The sequence below is a fragment of the Lithobates pipiens genome, unplaced genomic scaffold (assembly GCF_037356315.1).
Source record: "Lithobates pipiens isolate NorthernLeopardFrog02 unplaced genomic scaffold, aLitPip1_a1.2 Scaffold_10, whole genome shotgun sequence".
NCBI classification, from domain to species: domain Eukaryota; kingdom Metazoa; phylum Chordata; class Amphibia; order Anura; family Ranidae; genus Lithobates; species Lithobates pipiens.
Window position 1 is genome coordinate 10,507,027 of NW_027507686.1, and position 24,275 is coordinate 10,531,301.

The following is a 24,275-nucleotide window of genomic DNA, read 5'->3' on the forward strand; positions in this document are numbered from 1 at the left end:
CGCGAGCAGTGAGCTGGCTCCTCAGCCCCCACGTGAGCTGGCTCCTCAGCCCCCGATGTGAGCAGTGAGCTGGCTCCTCAGCCCCCGACGCGAGCAGGGAGCTGGCTCCTCAGCCCCAGACGCGAGCAGTGAGCTGGCTCCTCAGCCCCCGACGCGAGCAGTGAGCTGGCTCCTCAGCCCCCGACGCGAGCAGGCTCCTCAGCCCCCGACGCGAGCAGGCTCCTCAGCCCCCGACGCGAGCAGGCTCCTCAGCCCCCGACGCGAGCAGGCTCCTCAGCCCCCGACGCGAGCAGGCTCCTCAGCCCCCGACGCGAGCAGGCTCCTCAGCCCCCGACGCGAGCCGGCTCCTCAGCCCCGACGCGAGCCGGCTCCTCAGCCCCCGACGCGAGCAGCGAGCCGGCTCCTCAGCCCCCGACGCGAGCAGCGAGCTGGCTCCTCAGCCCCCGACGCGAGCAGCGAGCTGGCTCCTCAGCCCCCGACGCGAGCAGCGAGCTGGCTCCTCAGCCCCCGACGCGAGCTGACTCCTCAGCCCCGACGCGAGCTGGCTCCTCAGCCCCGACGCGAGCTGGCTCCTCAGCCCCGACGCGAGCTGGCTCCTCAGCCCCGACGCGAGCTGGCTCCTCAGCCCCGACGCGAGCTGGCTCCTCAGCCCCGACGCGAGCTGGCTCCTCAGCCCCGACGCGAGCAGTGAGCTGGCTCCTCAGCCCCTGAGGCGAGCAGCGAGCTGGCTCCTCAGCCCCGATGCCAGCAGCGAGCTGGCTCCTCAGCCCCGACGCGAGCTGGCTCCTCAGCCCCGACGCGAGCTGGCTCCTCAGCCCCGACGCGAGCTGGCTCCTCAGCCCCGACGCGAGCTGGCTCCTCAGCCCCGACGCGAGCTGGCTCCTCAGCCCCGACGCGAGCTGGCTCCTCAGCCCCGACGCGAGCTGGCTCCTCAGCCCCGTCGCGAGCTGGCTCCTCAGCCCCGATGCGAGCTGGCTCCTCAGCCCCGATGCGAGCTGGCTCCTCAGCCCCGACGCGAGCAGTGAGCTGGCTCCTCAGCCCCTGAGGCGAGCAGCGAGCTGGCTCCTCAGCCCCGATGCCAGCAGCAAGCTCGCTCCTCAGCCCCGATGCGAGCTGGCTCCTCAGCCCCGACGCGAGCTGGCTCCTCAGCCCCGACGCGAGCCGGCTCCTCAGCCCCGACGCGAGCCGGCTCCTCAGCCCCGACGCGAGCCGGCTCCTCAGCCCCGACGCGAGCCGGCTCCTCAGCCCCGACGCGAGCCGGCTCCTCAGCCCCCGACGCGAGCCGGCTCCTCAGCCCCCGACGCGAGCCGGCTCCTCAGCCCCCGACGCGAGCCGGCTCCTCAGCCCCCCACACGAGCCGGCTCCTCAGCCCCCGACGCGAGCAGCGAGCCGGCTCCTCAGCCCCCGACGCGAGCAGCGAGCCGGCTCCTCAGCCCCCGACGCGAGCTGGCTCCTCAGCCCCGACGCGAGCTGGCTGAGGGCTGGCTCCTCAGCCCCGACGCGAGCTGGCTCCTCAGCCCCGACGCGAGCTGGCTCCTCAGCCCTGACGCGAGCAGTGAGCTGGCTCCTCAGCCCCGTCGCGAGCTGGCTCCTCAGCCCCGTCGCGAGCTGGCTCCTCAGCCCCGATGCGAGCTGGCTCCTCAGCCCCGTCGCGAGCTGGCTCCTCAGCCCCGATGCGAGCTGGCTCCTCAGCCCCGATGCGAGCTGGCTCCTCAGCCCCGACGCGAGCAGTGAGCTGGCTCCTCAGCCCCTGAGGCGAGCAGCGAGCTGGCTCCTCAGCCCCGATGCCAGCAGCGAGCTGGCTCCTCAGCCCCGATGCAAGCTGGCTCCTCAGCCCCGACGCGAGCTGGCTCCTCAGCCCCGACGTGAGCAGCGAGCTGGCTCTTCAGAGGAGTTATGCAAATATCAAAAAGCCTTGTTTGATGGTTGACAGTCTAGAGAGAATTGGGCATTTCTACATAGGTGGCATTTTCCTTAGTTAATACCCACGTATGATACTGAACATTCATTATTGAAATAACTAAAACCCAATTAAAGGTACGTCAGGGACAGTCATGGTGAGAAAGGAGCTAGATTAGGTTGGATGTCCTCCAGCCAGGAAATAAGGTGAGCTTTACCTGAGTTGCTGCAGCTTCTAATGCACATTGTGAGAAGCTCACAGTGTGCAGTCAACTCAGGAAGTCATTTCACTACAGGAGAGGAGCCTGTACAACCGTGCAAGACTGAAGGGAAGGCTGGAATTCAGCTTTAATTCAGTAATTCCTATGGCAGTGTCTGTTCAGATGTTGAGTTTTTACACCACCAAATAGTTGCTTAGGCTTCTTAAGGACCCCATTGGTGAGATGTCTACTCACTCGCTGTGGCCCCACTATGCACTGTTTTTTCTAGAATGGGAACACCAGGTGGGCATAAATTATGAACACTTTAAAACAAGTTGTAACAGAGACATGAACCATTGAAGGGAGGTCTTGCTCCTGGCTTCCTTAAGTGCATTAAAATGGCAGCACGAGTGGACTGATCCTTTAAGCCACCAGTATTTTTGTAGGGTGCTTGTGTGTTATGCCCTCTCCAGTGCAGCCTTTCTCAACAACCCTACCCCAGAGGAACCCTTGAAATAATTTTCAGGTCTTGGGGAACACCTGCTTTGGTGGGCAGTAGAAAACATGCCCCTTACATTGGTGGTCTTGGGAAGGTTGTTCTTGCAGACAGCTACAAAGATCATTGGTGTTATGTTGTTGGCTCTGCCAGGTTTGTTGACCCTTGAACTATAAAGGCACCACAAATGGGAGGTCATCAGCTACAGTACATATGTCGACCACAAGGCCCATGGGCCTGGCCCGCCAGGCCTTGTCATATACTACTCGGACCCAGTTTTGCAGCCAGAACATGGCAGAACTCAATTCCGCCACCTTTGGCCCTCACCCTCTGCTCCGGCTGTATTTTATAAGCCCAGAAGCCTTTTGTAGTTTCAAGGGACCCGAGTCAGGACAAGGGGTGGGCAAGCAACTGGCCGCACATCTGCAATGCGCACTCAATACCAACCATGGGTAGCCAGAGCAAGAGGGCAGAGAATATACGCAGAGCAGTACCCATTCTACCCCATGCATTAACACTGGGGGGGGAGGGGTGGGGGCACTGTTCCTCATCTTTGCTCTGAGCACTGGACGAATCTGTCCCTGTACTGCAAGGGACAGCTTTGCTCTCAGTGGCTCCCAAATCTAACAGATTCCTAAACGTACTCACTCGGCATAGTGCGGACAGATCTATACTGTGCATAGCATTCTGTGCACCGCACACCCCTGAACACCACACGCTAAACCCTGCTCTCTATACATAATGCACTCCTAAACTCTGCACTCTGTACATGGCGCACCCCTAAATCCTGCACGTAGCGCACCCCTAAACCCTGCACTCTGTGCGTAGCGCACCCCTAAACCCTGCACTCTGTGCGTAGCGCACCCCTGAACCCTGTACTCTGTGCGTAGCGCACCCCTGAACCCTGTACTCGGTGCGTAGCGCACCCCTGAACCCTGCACTCTGTAAGTAGCACACCCCTAAACAGTGTACTCTGTAGCACACCCCTAAACCCTTCACTCTAGATGTAGCGCACCCCTAAACTCTGTACGTAGGAAAACCCTGAACTCTGCAATCTGTACGTAACGCACTCCTTAACTTTGCATTCTTCACATAGCGCATCCCTAAACTCTGTACATAGAGCACCCCAAAGACAACCGGCCCTTTGAGGACAACCAAACTGCTAATGTGGCCCACAATGAAAAGCATTGCACTCTGTACTGCGCCCTGTACATAGTGCACCCCCATAATCTGCACTCTGTACGTAACGTGCTACTCAACTCTGTACATAGTGCACCCCTAAACCCTGCACTCTGTATGTAGCGCACCCCTGAACTCTGTATGTAGCGTAATCCTGAACTCTGTACATAATGCACTCTGTACGTAGCGAGCACCAGATACAACCGGCCCTTTGAGGACAACCATACTGCTGATGCAGCCCACAATGAAATGGAGTTGGACGCTACACTACACTCAATGAACCCTTGCAATCTCTGGAAGAACCCTAATGTTCCATTGAAAGCTTTTGGAGAACAGCTGCACCATTGGCTGTACTTGTGTCATAAGAAGTCATGTAGTTTGAGGGTCTGATCCTTCCGCCGATGATCAGAAGACCCCCTGCTGTCTGTGTGTACTTTAACCCTTTTAACACCACATTAACCTTGCATTTGATTGTGTATCGAACGTGTATCTTTTATTGTATAAATAAATGCAAATGGCTCATTTACACAAGGAGCAATTACTGATCGCAGGCAGATGGGCAGTGTCTGGTGGCATCCGCGCTGCTTATCCGCAGTGACACGTCCGTCTCCCAGTGTATGTGGGGACAGTGACCTTAATAGGGTGGAATAATGGCTGGAATTAGTGCAGCAGACAGGAAAGAAAACACAGCGCATGAGAAGCCTGGATCTGCAGTCTTGTGCCGGAGGAGAGATGTGCGCGGTTACTGTGACTCCCATCCACAGCACGTTGGATAAGAGCCGTCTAATCGCTGCTGCCGGGACCGGCGCGCAGAAACCTTAAAGCCATGTAGGGAGTCTCTGCTTAAAGAAGTGCCGTGTTACAGCGGGAGATCCCAGCCGTCATGGGGAGCGGCTGATGCAAAAAGTGGGATTTTTCCTACTTTAAGGGAAACCTAGCTATTTGTCCATGTTAAAGCGGATCTTCATTGCATCTGAGCACCACAAACCCAAAAACACGATTTCATTCATTTTTAATATTCAAAGCAAACCGCCCCCCACACCCCATCCAGCCGTGTCACCATGCTTTGTTTTGTTGAGAAATCACTTTGAAACCCCCCCCCCCCCCCCCGCCAGCATTGCTGGCTGTGGCCATCTTGAGTAAGGGCAAATGATTCATGTAGCATTTGCTTCCTGGAGTCCATCTGCCCTTAGCTCAGGCATGCAGAAGAATGTGCTTAGCTGAGAAAATCCCTCCTCTTCTTTCCTTCTCAAGATGGGATGTATGACATCATTTGCCTGGGCAAGAAACCAGGAAGTAACTGAAGAAATGTAAAAAAAATAAAACAAATAAATATGATCTACTTTCCTATCTACACTATATTACAAAAAGTATTGGGACGCCTGCCTTTACACTCCCATGAACTTTAATGGCACCCCAGTCTTAGTCCGTAGGGTTCAATGTTGAGTTGGCTCCGCATTTTAGCAAATCTCCTCCACATTGTAGTTTTTGAAAAAAGCTTCAGTCCACTGATTTAACGGACTATTACATGTAAAAATGTGAATCCCAGAATAATATAACACGAGTAAAATACAACCAAAGTTTATTTAAACAATAAAATCAATTCTCATCAAATAAGTTCATACAGATGGTGACGTATTTCAACTGGTTTTGCTCTAAATGAGCTTCTTCAGGAAAAAACATACGTCTATGAAAAAACACAATAACCGTACATCAAGTAGAAATTTGTTGACTTTTCAAAACCATGTAACAGAATATAATGGGGAAAAAAAACTCACAGGATCACAAAGAAAGTAGTAGTGTGGCTCTTACCCCCAGCAGTGGGGGTAAGAGCCACACTACTACTTTGTGATCCTGTGTGTTTTTTTTTTTCCCCATTATATTCTGTTACATGGTTTTGAAAAGTCAACAAATTTCTACTTGATGTACGGTTATTGTGTTTTTTCATAGACGTATGTTTTTTCCCGAAGAAGCTCATTTAGAGCGAAACCAGTTGAAATACGTCACCATCTGTATGAACTTATTTGATGAGAATTGATTTAATTGTTTAAATAAACTTTGGTTGTATTTTATTCGTGTTATATTATTCTGTGATTCACATTTTTACATGTACCGCAATAGTCCGTTAAATCACTGGACTGAAGCTTTTTTCAAAAACTACAATGTGGAGGAGATTTGCTAAAAACTGGAGCACTCGGAATCTGGTGCAGCTGTGCCATGGTAGCCAATCAGCTTCTAACTTCAGCTTGTCATATTAGGCTTTCACAATAAAACCTGGAAGCTGATTGGTTACTATGCAGAGCTGCACCAGATTTTGCAGTTTTAGTAAATCTCCCTCCTATACGTTTTATTGCGACATATCAAGAATTTATCTTGCAGACTTAAAGAGGAAGTAAACCCTGATGAGTTTACTTCCTCTTTCATTCCCTGCAAAGGCAAAGCATAATGGACTACTATGCATCGCATCGCATCGCATCGCATAGTAGCCCATTATGTGTCACTTACCTGACACAGGAGCCAGCAAAGTCACCGCTGTCCCCTGTAGTCCGCCGCATCCATCTTCTCGGTGGGTCTCGCTGCTCCGCCGCTGTCATTCGGCGAAGCCGCGATGACGTCACTCCCGCGCATGCGCACGGGAGCCGACACACGCGGCAGCTCCGTCGCTGAGGATGCCGCGCTCAGTGCGCGGTGCCCGTTTTCGGGCAAATATCTCCTAAACCATATAGGTTTAGGAGATATTGCTTGGACCTACAGGTAAGCCTTAATCTAGGCTTACCTGTAGGTCAAAGTGGTTTGTAAGGGTTTACAACCACTTTAAGCTGGCCATAGATGGCAGCCAGCAGGCTGTTCAAAAAAAAAAAAAACGGAACCGATTCCCCCATCCAGACGTTTTGAGGTGGATGTAGGAATTCTTCCTGCTTCCTGCTGCACTATTGTATTCTGACAGTGGGACTCCTCCACTGAGAATACACTGATCAGTGCTGCAGCTGGTCGGCTGCAAGCTTTGATCGAACGAAAATATACCTACAGTACCGTTCAAGAAGAGTCGATCATTAGATCTACTCTTCTCGAATGAGAATGGGCAGAGCTAGATCAAAATTCAGCCAGTTCCTTCTGAACTGGAAGTTTTTCATCCATAGTTGACCACCTTTAGTGACTGAAAGGTCTGTTTTTTTTTTTAATGAATACTGAACTTTCATTTGAAAGAGATGAATTGTAGATCTTGCCGAAATGCTTCTTCCTACCATGGCATTGGCTGATCATCTTTTCCTTCACTCTGACAAGTGGTGGGATTTGTGATGTCGCCGTGTGTGTTGTTGTGGCTTTTACATAATTACCTGTCCTGAGTTCATAAACCAGTCCAACAAGTTCATTAGCGACAAACAGGAGAAGCCTAGCCTCTACTTATATTTATGCTATAAAAATCACCAAGAAAGCCATAACGACACACCTTGTGGAAAACATTTCCAGAAGATTGGTGGTCATCATAGCTGGAGGTGGTACAAATCCCACTTTGGAATGGGATGCCCAACAATCCTATGTAGGTGTGACACAAACTTTTACAAAAAAAAGACAAAGAAGATCACACCAGCCTGGTGCATTATCCCACAGCATTTATTTAAGATAAAGAAGAATAATACAAGCAAATGAATTAAAATCGCTCATCTGTAGCCCAATACTCCTAGACCTGGCACACTCCAGAGAACAGACATTTGACTATCTAGTGTGAGCTTATCTCTCTGTCACTCTATCAGAATGCCCCTTTTTAGCCCATAAGCACTGCATCACAACTGATTGGCTCCTTGAGCTTCTTGTCCCTTACCCAGTCTGAGCGCTGCTGTACAAGAGGCAAAAAAAAATTAAATATGAATTACATTAATTTGTGTCTTTTTTATGTCTTGCTTTTACCTTTAATGCATATGAGGAGTGTATGTGGTATGTGTGTGTGTGTGTGTGTATGTGGTGTTTATGTGTTTTTTGTATGTGGTGCATATGTATGTGGTGTGTTTGTGTATGTATGTGGTGGGGGTGTGTGTATGTGGCCTGTATGTATGAAGTGTATGTATATGTGGTGTGTATGTGTTTTGTGTGTGTATGGGGTGTGTGTATGTGGTTTACGTGGTGTGTGTGTGTGTGTGTATATTTATGTGGTGTGTGTATGGTGTGTATGTATGTGGTGTGTGTGTATATGTATGTAGGGTGTGTGTGTGTATCTAGTGCAGGGATATGCAATTAGCGGACCTCCAGCTGTTGCAGAACTACAAGTCCCATGAGGCATAGCGAGACTCTGACAGCCACAAGCATGAGACCCAGAGGCATGATGGGACTTGTAGTTTTGAAACAGCTGGAGGTCCGCTAATTGCAGATCCCTGATCTAGTGTATGTGGTGTGTGTGTGTATATCTAGTGTATGTATGTGGTGTGTGATGTGTATGTGGTATGTGGTGTATGTGGTGTGTGTGTGTGTATCTAGTGTATGTGGTGTGTGTATGTGTGGTGTGTGTATGTGGTGTGTGTATGTGTGGTGTGTGTATGTGGTGTGTGTATGTGGTGTGTGTATGTGGTGTGTGTATGTGGTATGTGTATGTGGTATGTGGTGTGTGATGTGTATGTGGTGTATGTGGTGTGTGTGTGTGTATCTGGTGTATGTGGTGTGTGTATGTGTGGTGTGTGTATGTGGTGTGTGTATGTGGTGTGTGTATGTGGTATGTGGTGTATATGTGGTGTATGTATGTGGTGTGGTGTGTATGTGGTGCGTGTATCTGGTCTATGTGGTGTGTATGTTGTGTATGTATGTGGTGTGTGGTGTGATGTGTGTATATGTGGTGTGTGGTGTGATGTGTGTATATGTGGTGTGTGGTGTGTGTGTGGTGTGATGTGTGTATATGTGGTGTGGGGTGTGTGTGTGGTGTGATGTGTGTATATGTGGTGTGTGGTGTGATGTGTGTATATGTGGTGTGTATGTTGTGTATGTGTGTGGTGTGATGTGTGTATATGTGGTGTGGGGTCTTTCGCACACCTGCTGGAGTGCGTCTCCTTCGCAGTAAATCTCCTATCGCAGCACTTTCCGTAGTCGGGAGACACACAGATGCAAACTTTGAAATTCTTCCATGTAAAGCTCACATTATTCACAGGAAAATAGCTTCTATCCCCAGCATTAAAATCAAATAGACGGCGGGGGAAAGCGCCTACATTGCTGATTATTTTGCGGAAAGGAATTCAGCTTTCGGTTTGCTAAAAAGATTACTGCATGCTGTGTACTTCTTTTTTTTTTTTTTTTTCCTCCCCCTTCTGGAAAAGAGAAAAGTGTGGTGTTTACACAAATCTGCAAATACACAATTGAAATTTATTTCCAAAGTGAAACATTATCATCTGTCTGGGGATCAGGCCGCATTTTTCAATAAGTTAGAACCAAACTCCCAACTCTATCCAATAAAGGATGGCGGCTAATCTGGTTTGTATGTACTTTCTATTGCGTTTGTTGTACAAGTTGGGCTCCGCTCTTCTTCTTTTTTTTTTTTTCTTCTTTTTTTTCTTTTTTTTCTTTTTTTTTTGTGGAGTTGCTATTTGGAGTTGTAGTAAAAAAAATAATAATATGCTTCTTAAAGTGTACTTGCATTTGGCCCATTGTTGTACTTCTGGCGATTGGGGTGGAGATTGGGGTCGCACACTACCCCACCTTCTAGACGGGGCAACCAGGCTGTCCATCGCCAGGCCAGAAATTGGTGATGCGCGGTATTGTGCAAAGTCATGTTTCTAAATTGTACAGAAATGAGAACTTGTACGGGAGAATCTGGAGGCCCTTGCAGTGAATTAGAAAAAAGAGTTCCAAGATCCAGGGAGTCCGAGGTTCTAGGTCACCACGTCCCAAAATGAATAGAACAAAAACCCCCATGGGGGTGGGTGGGACTTTAAAAGTGGCCAAGAACTTCTTTTGGTTCTTGGTCACTTTTAAAGTCCCACCCACCCATGGGGGTTTTTTTGTTCTTGCACTGAATTAGGGTGACAAAGGGGCATGTCTACAGGTGTAAAGCTTCAAACACATACTGCATTCCGGGTATAACATCTGTACACACGCTTGGGTTTATGCAAGTACCGGTGTATGCCCACAGTCGGGTACTGCCATTCATGTCTATTGGTCAGCTTTGCATAGCACCTCTGTGGCACCTGGGTTGGAAATATTCCAGAACGTTGGCTAAGTGGTTAGCACTCCCGCCTAGAAGCGCTGGGGTCGTTGGTTCGGGTTCCCAACCACGGCACTACCTGCACAGACTTTGCCTGCTCTCCCTGTGCCTGCGTGGGTTTCCTCCGGGGACTTTGGTTTCCTCCCACACTCCAAAGACACGCAGGTCGGTTAATTGTCTCCTGTCTAAATTGGCCCGAGTGTCTATGTATGAATGTGCAAGAACTATTATTATATAAACAAGTTCATCTGTATTCCTCAAATCCACATCCCCAAATTGTAGTAAAAAAAAAACATTGGTGAGAAGATTAATCCCCTTGACTCCGATGTAAATCAAATATGCGGCCATTTTTTTATTTTATTTTTTAGAGGCGGCAGTTGGCGTTCTTGTAATAATAACCAATTCAGCTAATCAGCCGCTCGGCTGTTATTACAAGCAGCAGGAGGGGACGCCCCCAACCCCCTCCCTCCCACCCCCGCACGCGCGCTGCCTTCCACAGCTCACCCGGGCTCTCCCGTCCCACCAGGAGGCCTGAGTGACCAGCCGGGACATGCGCTGGTTGGCCGGAGACAGGAACAAAGCCAGAATCGACTTTGATCAGATCTCGGATCTAGTAACCTGGAAGCTTTGCTGTGACATCACTACCGGGTAACTAAAGCCTTAAGGCGGACCTCCACCCAGAAATTCGGGATCCCCCCCCCCCCCCCCTCCTCCGGTGTCACATTTGCCACGTTTCAGGGGGGAGAGCAGATACCTGTCAAATCCATGTATTTCCTCCCACTTTCGGGGAAAATCGCCGCACATTGTGATCTACGCAATGTCCGGCAGATCATCACACAACCCTGTCTTCTGGGAGACACACAGGTCCCAGAAGACAGCAGGGACCAATCAAAACGCACAGTGCGACTCGTGCATGCGCAGGAGGGAACCAGCAGGGAAGCAGAAAGTCTTCACTGCCTTGTTCCCTTGCCAGGAATGGTGTCGGTAGCACCCAGGAGTCGATCCAAAGATAGGCTGGGGTACCGACAGTGCGGCCTCCCTGGGACAGGTAAGTGTCCTACAGCTGCAGTATTTGTAGCTACTGACTTTTTTAATTTTTTTCTTGCGGGTGGGAGTCCATTTTAAAAGCATTGGATCTGCAACCAGCCAGCAATAGATCACTCTAGCAATGATCTGTTGCTGCAGAGAGAGGCTGGACACAGCCACTGAAGTGATATCACATCCCTTCTATTGTGTTCATTAGGCTCTGCTATAGGTGTCACTATGGAGCACTGTGTGGCATGAAAAGCCAAGTTGAAGATCGTCTCAGCTCCTGACTTGGTCCTGGCTATCAGAACCAGACTGTGGGTTCAGCGCTAAAGTTGATTTGGGGGGGGGGGGGGGCGTGCGGGAATTTCAGGAATTTTAAAATGGTGCTGGGACACTCCTGGGAAGAATAGCTACTATCCCTGCACTGTGTTAGAACTGCGGTTGGGACTTGATGCTTGCAAAGTACACACAATGGTTTTTGTTTCTAAAATGAAAATGTGGCATTTCCCTTGGAGCCACCACCTGTGCGCGCCATTAATGCTTGCAGGTTGTCTTTTTTTTTTTTTTGTAACGTACGTGTCTTTGCTATTTTAGATGTCAGGAAAGCACGGGAAGACCTGGAAGAGGTCATAAAGAATTTTGAGTCCAGAGTGGAATTCACGAAGGACCTGGAGAGAATGAGCAAGGTAAAGACAACTTGGGGTGTATAGAAAAGGTGGATTTCTGACATTTGGTGTTTACAAGTTAAAATCCTTATTTTTTGCTAGAAAATTACTTAGAACACCCAAATATATATATATATAAAATATTGCCACAATCTCCATTTTATTCTCTAGATTCTCTGCTAAAAAAAATAAAATAAATATATATATATATATATATATATATATATATATATATATATATATATAATAAATAAAATATTGCAACAATCTCCATATTATTCTCTAGATTCTCTGCTCAAAAAAATAAAAATAAAATAAATATATATATATATATAATAAATAAAATATTGCAACAATCTCCATTTTATTCTCTAGATTCTCTGCTAAAAAAAAATAAAAAAAAATAAATAAATATATATATATATATATATAATAAATAAAATATTGCAACAATCTCCATTTTATTCTCTAGATTCTCTGCTAAAAAAAAAAAAAAATATATATATATATATATATATATATATATATATATAATAAATAAAATATTGCAACAATCTCCATTTTATTCTCTAGATTCTCTGCTAAAAAAAAAAAAAAAAAAAAAAAATATATATATATATATATATATATATATATATATAATAAATAAAATTTTGCAACAATCTCCATTTTATTCTCTAGATTCTCTGCTAAAAAAAATAAAAATAAAATATATATATATATATATATATATATATATATATATATATATATATATATATAATAAATAAAATATTGCAACAATCTCCATTTTATTCTCTAGATCCTCTGCTAAAAATAAATAAATAAATAAATATATATACATATATATATATATATATATAATAAATAAAATTTTGCAACAATCTCCATTTTATTCTCTAGATTCTCTGCTAAAAAAAATAAAAATAAAATAAATAAATATATATATATATATATATATATATATATAATTTATTTATTTTATTTTTATTTTTTTTAGCAGAGAATCTAGAGAATAAAATGGAGATTGTTGCAATATTTTATGTATGTATTTTTATGCATTTGCATGAGTACCGATACTTGTGCAAATACTCGGTATCGGCGCAACCTTAATGGAAACCATGACTTCTATGAGATAGGGTTTGGGACCCAACAAGACAGTATGTGAAGTGCGGTGAGAAGAGGCTTAAGGCTGCCTTCACGCCTGGGCGTTTCAAGATCGTGGGCAGAAATGGGAAATTCTGCCCACGATTTCAGAATCGTGGCAAAACACGGGACTCATTTGCGATGCCGTTATTTCTCAATGGCGCCTCAAACACGGCAAATCACATCACCGGAAGCTTGTCACCCAAAAAGGTGCAGGAGATTCTGGAACAGCCAGATGTGAATGGAGCCTTCAAGCGGAGGTTCGCCCACCGCTGCAAATATTAAAAGCCAACACCTACACATACGGCAGCTGCTAACTTTTAATAATCGGACACTTACCTGTCCTGGAGCCCAGAGATGTCGGCACCGCAGCTGATGTTTCCATCAGCTGTCGGGTGCATGCCACCTCCATTGTGAGTAAGAGAACTTGGCAGTGAAGCCTTATGGCTTCACACCGGGAACCCTACTGCACATGGGCAAGGCTCTGCTCCTCTCTCCTACTGGGCCGGGGAAGGAGGAGGGAGCCCGGGCGGTGACCATGGCTGAGGCTCCCGGAGGTGGGAACAGGATACCTAAGGCCCCCCCCCCCCCAAAGGTGCCAAATGTGGCACCTGAGGGGGGGGGGAGGAGTACAACAAGCAGGAGCTCAACTTTTGGAGGGAATTTCCGCTTTGCTGTGCTATGCATTGATTTCGTTTTTTGATTCCTCTACCCACTTTTCACTATAACATGTATGGAAATACCACCCACCAGAAAGATGTAGTCCAGTCTCCATTCTTTGGGGCTGATCTGAGGTATGAAGGTATAGGAACTGGCTTGCTGTGAAGGTGCAGAAATTGTGGCTGATCTGTGGTCCAAGGATGCAGAAATTGGAGCTGGCCTGAGGTCTGTGAGCGTGGTAATTGGGGCTGATCTGAGGTCTGCAGGTTCAGAAATTGGGGCTGACCTGAGGTATGAAGGTACATACATTGGGGCTCTTGAGGTCTTGAAGGTACATGAATTGGGGCTGACCTGACGTGTGAAGATAAAGAAATCGGGGCTGTTCTGAGGTGTGAGGGTGCAGAAATAGGAGCTAATCTGATCTGAGGGTGCAGGAACTGGGACTGATTTGAAGGTACAAGAATAGAGGCTGGTCTGGGGTGTAAAGGTGCAGGAATCGGAATAGATCTGGGGTGTGAAGGAGCAGAAATTGGGGCTGATCTGAAGTTTGAAGGAGCAGAAATTGTGGCTGATCTGGGGTGTGAAAGAGCAGAAATTGGGGCTGATCTGGGGTTTTAAGGAGTGGATATTGGGGCTGATCTGAGGTGTGAAGGAGCAGAAATTGGGGCTGATCTGGGGTTTTAAGGAGCAGAAATTGGGGCTGATCTGGGATTTTAAGGAGTGGAAATTGGGGCTGATGTGGGGTGTGAAGGAGCAGAAATTGGGGCTGATCTGGGGTTTGAAGGAGCAGAAATTGGGGCTGATCTGGGGTTTTAAGGAGTGGAAATTGGGGCTGATGTGGGGTGTGAAGGAGCAGAAATTGGGGCTGATCTGGGGTGTGAAGGAGCAGAAATTGGGGCTGATCTGGGGTGTGAAGGAGCAGAAATTGGGGCTGATCTGAGGTGTGAAGAGCAGAAATTGGGGCTGATCTGGGGTTTGAAGGAGCAGAAATTGGGGCTGATCTGAGGTTTGAAGGAGCAGAAATTGGGGCTGATCTGGGGTTTGAAGGAGCAGAAATTGGGGCTGATCTGGGGTTTGAAGGAGCAGAAATTGGGGCTGATCTGGGGTTTTAAGGAGTGGAAATTGGGGCTGATGTGGGGTGTGAAGGAGCAGAAATTGGGGCTGATCTGGGGTGTGAAGGAGCAGAAATTGGGGCTGATCTGGGGTTTTAAGGAGTGGAAATTGGGGCTGATCTGAGGTGTGAAGGAGCAGAAATTGGGGCTGATCTGGGGTTTTAAGGAGTGGAAATTGGGGCTGATGTGGGGTGTGAAGGAGCACAAATTGGGGCTGATGTGGGGTGTGAAGGAGCAGAAATTGGGGCTGATCTGGGGTTTGAAGGAGCAGAAATTGGGGCTGATCTGGGGTGTGAAGGAGCGGAAATTGGGGCTGATCTGGGGTGTGAAGGAGCAGAAATTGTGGCTGATCTGAGGTTTGAAGGAGCAAAAATTGTGGCTGATCTGAGGTTTGAAAGTGCAAAAATTGTGGCTGATCTGGGGTGTGAAGGAGCAAAAATTGGGGCTGATCTGGGGTGTGAAGGAGCAGAAATTGTGGCTGATCTGGGGTGTGAAGGAGCAGAAATTGGGGCTGATCTGAGGTGTGAAGATGCAGAAATTGGGGCTGATCTGAGGTGTGAAGGAGCAGAAATTGGGGCTGATCTGGGGTTTGAAGGAGCAGAAATTGGGGCTGATCTGGGGTTTTAAGGAGTGGAAATTGGGGCTGATCTGGGGTGTGAAGGAGCAGAAATTGGGGCTGATCTGGGGTGTGAAGGAGCAGAAATTGTGGCTGATCTGAGGTTTGAAGGAGCAAAAATTGGGGCTGATCTGAGGTTTGAAGGAGCAAAAATTGGGGCTGATCTGAGGTGTGAAGGAGCAGAAATTGGGTCTGATCTGAGGTGTGAAGATGCAGAAATTGGGGCTGATCTGAGGTGTGAAGATGCAGAAATTGAGGCTGATCTGGGGTGTGAAGGAGCAGAAATTGGGGCTGATCTGAGGTGTGAAGATGCAGAAATTGGGGCTGATCTGAGGTGTGAAGATGCAGAAATTGGGGCTGATCTGGGGTGTGAAGGAGCAGAAATTGGGGCTGATCTGAGGTGTGAAGGAGCAGAAATTGGGGCTGATCTAGGGTTTTAAGGAGCGGAAATTGGGGCTGATCCTGGGGTGTGAAGGAGCAGAAATTGGGGCTGATCTGGGGTTTTAAGGAGTGGAAATTGGGGCTGATCTGGGGTGTGAAGGAGCAGAAATTGGGGCTGATCTGGGGTGTGAAGGAGCAGAAATTGGGGCTGATCTGGGGTTTTAAGGAGCGGAAATTGGGGCTGATCCTGGGGTGTGAAGGAGCAGAAATTGTGGCTGATCTGAGGTTTGAAGGAGCAAAAATTGGGGCTGATCTGAGGTTTGAAGGAGCAAAAATTGGGGCTGATCTGGGGTGTGAAGGAGCAGAAATTGGGGCTGATCTGAGGTGTGAAGGAGCAGAAATTGGGGCTGATCTGGGGTTTTAAGGAGTGGAAATTGGGGCTGATCTGGGGTGTGAAGGAGCAGAAATTGGGGCTGATCTGGGGTTTGAAGGAGCAGAAATTGGGGCTGATCTGGGGTTTTAAGGAGTGGAAATTGGGGCTGATCTGGGGTGTGAAGGTGCAGAAATTGGGGCTGATCTGGGGTGTGAAGGAGCAGAAATTGGGGCTGATCTGGGGTGTGAAGGCGCAGGGTTTGGCATTGATCTGGGGTGTGAAGGCGCAGGGTTTGGCGTTGATCTGGGGTGTGAAGGCGCAGGGTTTGGCGTTGATCTGAGGTGTGAAGGTGCAGGGTTTGGCGTTGATCTGGGGTGTGAAGGTGCAGGGTTTGGCGTTGATCTGGGGTGTGAAGGCGCAGGGTTTGGCGTTGATCTGGGGTGTGAAGGCGCAGGGTTTGGCGTTGATCTGAGGTGTGAAGGTGCAGAAATTGGCATTGATCTGGGGTGTGAAGGCGCAGGGTTTGGCATTGATCTGGGGAGTGAAGGTGCAGGGTTTGGCGTTGATCTGGGGTGTGAAGGTGCAGGGTTTGGCGTTGATCTGGGGTGTGAAGGCGCAGGGTTTGGCATTGATCTGGGGTGTGAAGGTGCAGGGTTTGGCATTGATCTGGGGTGTGAAGGTGCAGGGTTTGGCGTTGATCTGGGGTGTGAAGGTGCAGGGTTTGGCGTTGATCTGGGGTGTGAAGGCGCAGGGTTTGGCATTGATCTGGGGTGTGAAGGTGCAGGGTTTGGCGTTGATCTGGGGTGTGAAGGTGCAGGGTTTGGCATTGATCTGGGGTGTGAAGGTGCAGGGTTTGGCATTGATCTGGGGTGTGAAGGTGCAGGGTTTGGGGAGGTCTAAGGCTCTGGCTCACAAGTGGTCTAATGCTTGGAAATTACCACTTGATGTGGGAGGGGTTGCTGACCCGGCTTTGTATTGCCCCAAGCTGTTGGATGGCGGGTATTATGTGAATAGATCGGGGATCTTCAAACTTCGGCCCTCCAGCTGTTGCGGAACTACACATCCCATGAGGCATTGTAAAACTCTGACATTCACAGACATGACTGGGCATGATGGGAATTGTAGTTCCTGAACAACTGGAGGGCCGTAGTTTGAAGACCCCTGGAATAGAGTGTTAAATAAAAGAAGATTCCCCTTTTAACCAGCGTCTGTCTGCCTCCTCAGGAATCCCGCGAATACTTGGATATCAGGGAAGAAATCAGTGAAGAGACGGTTTGCATGAAAGGTACGTCCCGCTCTCCCTATAATGGCTCCAATTACCTCGGCATGTGCCGCCTCCTTCTACCGATTACTAGTTATCGCTTTGTTATTCTCATCCGCTCAAGAAACGGCCGCGGGCCTCGTCTTTTACAACCGCCTTGTCTTGCTTGTTGGATGTCAGGCCGCGGTTTTCATCATTCGTAAGATATGAGCCCCGGAAAGGTGCGCACAGGCTAGTCATTGGTCAGGACCTTGTTTAACAATATTGTGTCTACACTTTGTAGCTGAACGTTTCCTCACACAGTGTCCTATAAAAAGGGAGCCACAACATGCGTTCTTCTTTGTAATTGCGCGCTTATTGTCAAGCGCCTGAGCAGTGATTGGTGACCAATCCACATGGTTCCTGAACATGTGATCACCATCATCAGCTATGACATGGTGACCACATGACTTTGTAAACTGAGTATTTCTTTCTGTATACAATTTATGTCTCTCTTTCTCTCTCTCTCTATATATATCTATATCTATATATATATAATTTTACACACGTTGGGGGTTATTTATGAAAGGCAAATCCACTTTGCACTACAAGTGCAAAGTGCAATTGAAATTGCACTGAAAGTGCAGTCGCTGTAAATCTAAGGGGTAGATCTGAAATGAGGGGAAGCTCTGCTGATTTTATCATCCAATCATGTGCAAGCTACAATGCTGTTTTTTTTATTTTCCTTGCATGTCCCCCCTCGGATCTACAGCGACTGCCCTTCCAAGTGCACTTTGCACTTGTAGTGCAAAGTGGATTTGCCTTTCGTAAATAGTTACAGTTTGGTTGAATAAAGACACCAGTCCATCCAGTCCATCCTGAGTGTCTACAATTGTCCCTATCCCTGTACATTGCACACTCACATCGGTCCCTACCCTCAAGGCGCCCACAATCCAAGGTCCCCATTCATATACTAGGGGCCAATTTTGAACAGAAGCCAGTTAACCTACCTGCATGTCTTTGGGTTGTGGGAGGAAACCGGAGTACCCAGAGGAAATAACCCCCAATATCTCACAAAAGTAAGTACACCCCTCACATTTGTGTAAATCTTTTCTTCTATCATTTCATGTGACAACACTGAAGAAATGACACTTGTCTACAATGTAAAGTAGTGAGTGTACAGCTTGTATAACAGTGTAAATTTGCTGTCCCCTCAAAATAACTCAACACACAGCCATTAATGTCTAAAACCGCTGGCAACAAAAGTGAGTACACCCCTAAGTGAAAATGTCCAAATTGGGCCCAATTAGCCACTTTCCCCGGTGTGTCATGTGACTCGTTAGTGTTACAAGGAGTTGCATAATCAGGTGTGAATGGGGAGCAGGTGTGTTAAATTTGGTGTTATCGATCTCACTCTCTCATGCTGGTCGCTGGAAGTTCAACATGGCACCTCATGGCAAAGAACTCTCTGGAGGATCTGAAAAAAAAGAATTGTTGCTCTACATAAAGATGGCCTAGGCTATAAGAAGATTGCCAAGACCCTGAAACTGAGCTTCAGCACGGTGGCCAAGACCACACAACAGTTTAACAGGACAGGTTTCACTCAGAACAGATCTTACCATGGTCGACCAAAGAAGTTGAGGTCACGTGCTCAGCGTCATATCCAGAGGTTGTCTTTGGGAAATAGACGTATGAGTGCTGCCAGCATTGCTGCAGAGGTGGATGGGGTGGGGGGTCAGCCTGTCAGTGCTCAGACCATACGCCGCACACTGCATCAAATTGGTCTGCGTGGCTGTCGTCCCAGAAGGAAGCCTCTTCTAAAGATGATGAACAAAAAAGATCTGCACATGTGCTGTGTTGACATCACCCCATCTGATCAACATATCAGCTAGAGTGACGTTTGGTACTGCGCATGTGCAGACCCATTCCCTCCCAGCCCGGTGCCCTATGCTGCCTCATTCTGGCACAACCAGGTCTCTTCCAAGAGCCATTGAGAAGGGGACAAGGCTGAGCCATGCTCTATGCGTTTATGGACACAGACAGCGCAGGTTTGGGAGCGAGCCCGAAGGAGTGCCTCTGTAGCAAGCAGCTTGCTGTGTTGGGCACCCAGTGGGAAGGGGAGTGGAGAGTGCTGGTGGGGGACCCCAGAAGAGGATTGGGGCTGCTCAGGTTATGCCGGTAAGTATAACATCTTTTGTATCGAGAAATAAATGAAAGGTACACAATCACTTTAAGGTGATGATTATGTGTATAACTGAGCCCCTGTCATTAGGGGAAAAAAAACTGTAATGATATAAAGGGGCAGGCCAGGGATAGGCATGCTGGAGAGGAAAGTTAGATGATGCTGGACGTTCTCCAGCCAGGAAATAAGACAGACTCTGTCTGGTTTGCTGCAGCTTCTAATGCACTTTGTGAGAAGCTCACAGTGTGCAGTGAAATAAAAAATAAAATAAAAAATAAATTTCCATCCAGGAGAGGAACCTGTACAACTTATGTAAGACTGAAGGGGAAGGCCGGAGTTCAGCTTTAATTTTTACACCAGATATGTATGTATTACATTTTATCAGAATCTGTGCGCTACATGTATAATCTGCGACTCTCGCGCCTCTCCCCCCCCCTTCCCCGGCTGGCTCTGATGTCAGCCCGCTCTGTTTACTGCATTGATCTTCTCCTCTCTGCCATCAAGGCCGATTGTTTTAAGAGGGATTAAAATTCATAGCAGAGCTGAAAGAAGATTCTGTGTTGCATCTTCTATTACCAGAGCAGAATACTTGTAATGAGAGTAAAGATTTCGGATGGCAATAGACACAAACGAGTTGCATAATCAGGGCAGTGAAAAAAAAAAAAAAAAAAGGATGAAAAAAAAAAAAATAGAGCAGTAAAAAAAATAAGAGGGATTGTGATTTCTCCTCCCAAGCTGTTAAACTCGGATCATGTCACATCGCTGCTCATCGTCATTTTGTTTCCTTCCTCTCCAGTATCACTGTACCTATAGTAAAAACATAAAAAACGTTGTTTTCTTTTCTTTTTTCTTTTTTCTTTTTTTTTTTTTTAGGGCTTGTTCACACACACTTTGCTCTGTGAAGAGTGATCTGCAATCAGATCGCTCTTCAGAGACCATCGCCTCCTCACTGCCACCTTTTTAACCCCTTCTTCGACCCTACGCTAGAACACTGTACCTGCCTGCATTGCAAACCATTGCGAAACACTTGCAATGCGGCCCTGATTGAGTTGCGTTCTGCTGGCGCTACATCTGCCGAAAGCGGCAGAGGGTCTAATTCCTACTGTGCCTGCAAAGCATGCAATCATGTGGCTGTGGGATGTGTACAGCCCTCAGAAGCTAAAGAGGGTAGCAGTTGAGAAGTGGTAAAAGTAGTTTTATCTCCCCCCGACATTACATGTGAATGAGCCCGTAGGCTGGGTTCATATACAGCGCCTTGAAAAAGGAAATAATCGCACTTTAAAGTGGTTGTAAAGCCTTATTGTTGTTGACTTTTATCTATAGGTGAGCCTAGAATGAGGCTTAACTATAGGTAGTGGAAATATCTCCTAAACTTGTGTTGTTTAGAAGATATTTCACTTGTAGTTCACCAATGTCGCCATCGGCGCATGCGCTGTGAAGAATCGGACCACCGTGCCGTTTCTTCCCCCAGCGTGTGCCATGACTGAGACGGCTCCCTCGCGCATTCTCAGGAGTGACGTCACGCAACTCCGACCAGTCGCAGAGCCGGAGTCTGTGGCCCCGGAACAAAGAGGAGCGAAGATGGACATGGGCCTCCACAGGGGACAGCGCTGGCTTCGTTTGCAGGTATGTGTCATATAATGGGCTAGTATGCTAGAATTTCATTTGCAGGCCTTGCGAGGAGCAAAAGAGGAAGTAAAACCCATCGGGGGGTTTACTTCCTCTTTAACCACTTAAAAGCCAGGCCTCTCTGCTAGAAAATTACTTAGAACCCCCAAACATTATACTTTTTTTTTTCTAACACCCTAGAGAATAAAATGGCGGTCATTGCAATACTTTTGTCACACCGTATTTGTGCAGCGGTCTTACAAGCGCACTTTTTTTGGAAAAAAAAATCACTTTTTTGAATAAAAAAATAAGACGACAGTAAAGTTCGCCCATTTTTTTTTTTTTTTTATATTGTGAAAGATAACGTTAGGCCGAGTAAATTGATACCCAACATGTCACGCTTCAAAATTGTGCCCCCCGCTCGTGGAATGGCAACAAACTTTTACCCTTAAAAATCTCCATAGTTTAAAAAATTCTACAGGTTGCATGTTCTGAGTTACAGAAGAGGTCTAGGGCTAGAATTATTGCTCTCACACTAATGATTGCGACGATACCTCACGTGTGGTTTGACCATCATTTTCATATGCGGGCGCTACTCAAGTATCCGTTCGCTTCTGTGCGTGAGCTCGGTGGGACGGGGCGCTTTAAAAAAAAATTGTTTTTTTTTCTTATTTATTTTACTTGATTTTATTTATTTTTCCACAGTTATTTTTTTTTTTTTTTTTTAATTGGGGCACTCTTTTATTCCTATTACAAGGAATGTAAACATCCCTTGTAATAGAAAAAAAGCACGACAGGTCCTCTTAAATATGAGATCCGGGGGGGTCAAAAAAGTACTCAGTTCTCATATTTGGACTTAAATGCAAAAAAATAAAAAATAAATAATAATAATAATTTTGTCATGTGATAAAATAACAACAGAAAAATGGCCCTTTAAGACATACGGGAGGAAGTGATGTCATGACGTCGCTTCCGCCCTGCTTTAGTATGGAGACGGGTGGGGGCCATCTTCCAACCCAGCCACGGACAGGTCCCGATCATCTCCGCCGCTGCCGACTTCTCCGGTAAGCGGAGGAGGGCGTGAGAGAGCGGTGGGAGGGGGGTGGCCTCCCTCCCGCTGCCGATAACGGTAACGGTGATCTCACGGCGAATCCGCTGCAGAGACCACCATTAACGTATACGGGACCGCTGGCTCAAAAGATGGATACCTCGGTTGTGGCAGCAGCTCCTGCCGTTACTGAGATATCCATCTTTAAAGTGCTGACGTATATATGTACAGGAGCCGGACGGCAAGTAGTTAAGGTTGGGTTCACATATATGCGGCCGTGGTTTCAGTGCGGCAGTCCCGTTCCTTTCTGTTCAGGTGCAACTTTTTTACTGAAATCGCACCCAAACCAGACCCAAAAACGCACGGGACCCTTATTGAAACCCGCACCACGGCAGCCCCCGCACGTGCGAACTGGCTGCATTGAAAGCGTTCACATGTTATGTGAATTGAATGTGGTGGAAAAACGCATCCAATTCGCATATATAGTGTCTTGAAAAAGTATTCATACCCCTTTAAAATGTTCCACATTTTGTCATGTTACAGCCAAAAACATAAATGTATTTTATTGGGATTTTATGTGATGGACCAACACAAAGTGGCACATAATTGTGAAGTGGAAGGAAAATTATAAATTGTTTTCAACATATTTTACAAATAAATATGTGAAAAGTGTGGGGGTGGGCATTTGTATGGCGCCCCCCGGAGTCGATACTTTTTAGAACCGCCTTTCACTGCAATTACAGCTGCAAGTCTTTTTTGGGGGTGTCTCTTCCAGCTTTGCACATCCAGAGAGGACATTTCTGCCCATTCTTCTTCTTTGCAAAATATCTCATCTCTCTGTCAGACTGGATGGAGAGCGTCTGTGAACAGCAATTTTCAAGTGTTGCCACAGATTCTCAATTGGATTTAGGTCTGGACTGTGACTGGGCCATTCTAATGCATGAATATGCTTTGATCTAAACTAGGGGTCTCCAAACTCTTTTAAACAAAGGGCTGGTTTATTGTCCTTCAGCCTTTAGGACGGACAGATTGTGGCCAGCAGGAGTAGAAATTGTCCTAGCCATCAATGGGAGTAAACATCACTACATTTGGTATTGCGGGGTGGGAATAGTACCCTCATTATTTGTGTCGGTGGGAGAAATGGTGCTCCATTTTTGGTGTCCGATGCCAGAATAGTGTCTTGTATCAGTGGGTGGAATAGTGCCCCAAGGGCCAGGTAAACGCAAGCAAAGGTGGCCCTCAGGCTGAATTTTGGAGACCACTGATCTAAACCATTCCATTGTAGCTCTGGCTGGATGTTTCGGGTCGTTGTCCTGCTGGAAGGTGAACCTCCGCCCCGGTCTCAAGTCTTTTGCAGAATCCAACAGGTTTTCTTCTAAGATTGTCCTGTATTTGGCTCCATCCATCTTCCCATCAACTCTGACCAGCTTCTCTGTCCCTGCTGAAGAAAAGCATCCTCACCACATGAATCTGTAGGAGATCAGCAACACTGGGATGCAACACAGGATAAAAAAAAAAAAAAAAGAATTGCCAATTGTTTATTACGGTGTTTTAGAACGGTAAATGCCATCCAGTTCAGTTTTTTTATCTACTTTTCACATCTGTCAGTTGTTATTTTTATATTGTTGGGTCCGTAGCCTCCTCCTCGCTATAATGAATTGGTTGATCTCCCCATAGGCAAACACCGCACAGCGCACAAACCTCACACAAAACCAAAGGCCGAGACCAGCAACGAGGTGGGTTTTCGAGAAGAAGAATCCAAAGACCCGTTCGTAGAGAATGCGGCGCTCTGGGCCAGACTGGAGGAGCTGGAGAGACAAGAGGAGCTGCGAGGAGAGCTTGCGGAGTAAGCATGCCCTGGATTTTGCATTGTCTGTACTCGGTGCGTTGCTTTGACTAAAGCCGGCCATAGATGGTTGGAATCTTGGCTGGTTCAGAAGGGACTGGGCAAGATTCGAATCGTATATGGACAGGCTGAATGTATCCAAGTTAATCGATCAGGCAACCAGCCTGTCGGATTTTACATGCGATTATTGCCAGTGGGTATTATACCTAATAGTGGTAATCACTGTGTTCTCCTGGTGGAGACGGCTCCCCCCCTTCCCGCCAGAACACAAAGACACCTGTGGTTGCAAGAAAGAAAATCGCTCCGTCTATGGCCGGCTTAAGCAAAGGCATCAGAAACAGTTTTTTGTCATCAATTACTAGAACCACAGGCCTTGATGCCTTCACTGCCACTGACGTACACTATATTGCC

General features: G+C 47.4%; 1 protein-coding gene across 2 annotated transcripts in view; it reads left to right on the top strand.

The window, feature by feature from the left end:
• Nucleotides 1-24,275, top strand: part of URI1 (URI1 prefoldin like chaperone) — a 157,390-nt gene that overhangs the window by 121,381 nt on the left and 11,734 nt on the right. For both annotated transcript variants that reach the window (XM_077451523.1, XM_077451531.1), the window contains exons 5-7: nt 11,582-11,673; nt 17,165-17,225; nt 23,696-23,864. In XM_077451523.1, coding sequence (XP_077307649.1) covers nt 11,582-11,673; nt 17,165-17,225; nt 23,696-23,864 — 322 coding nt within the window. The remainder of the gene's footprint in view (nt 1-11,581; nt 11,674-17,164; nt 17,226-23,695; nt 23,865-24,275) is intronic.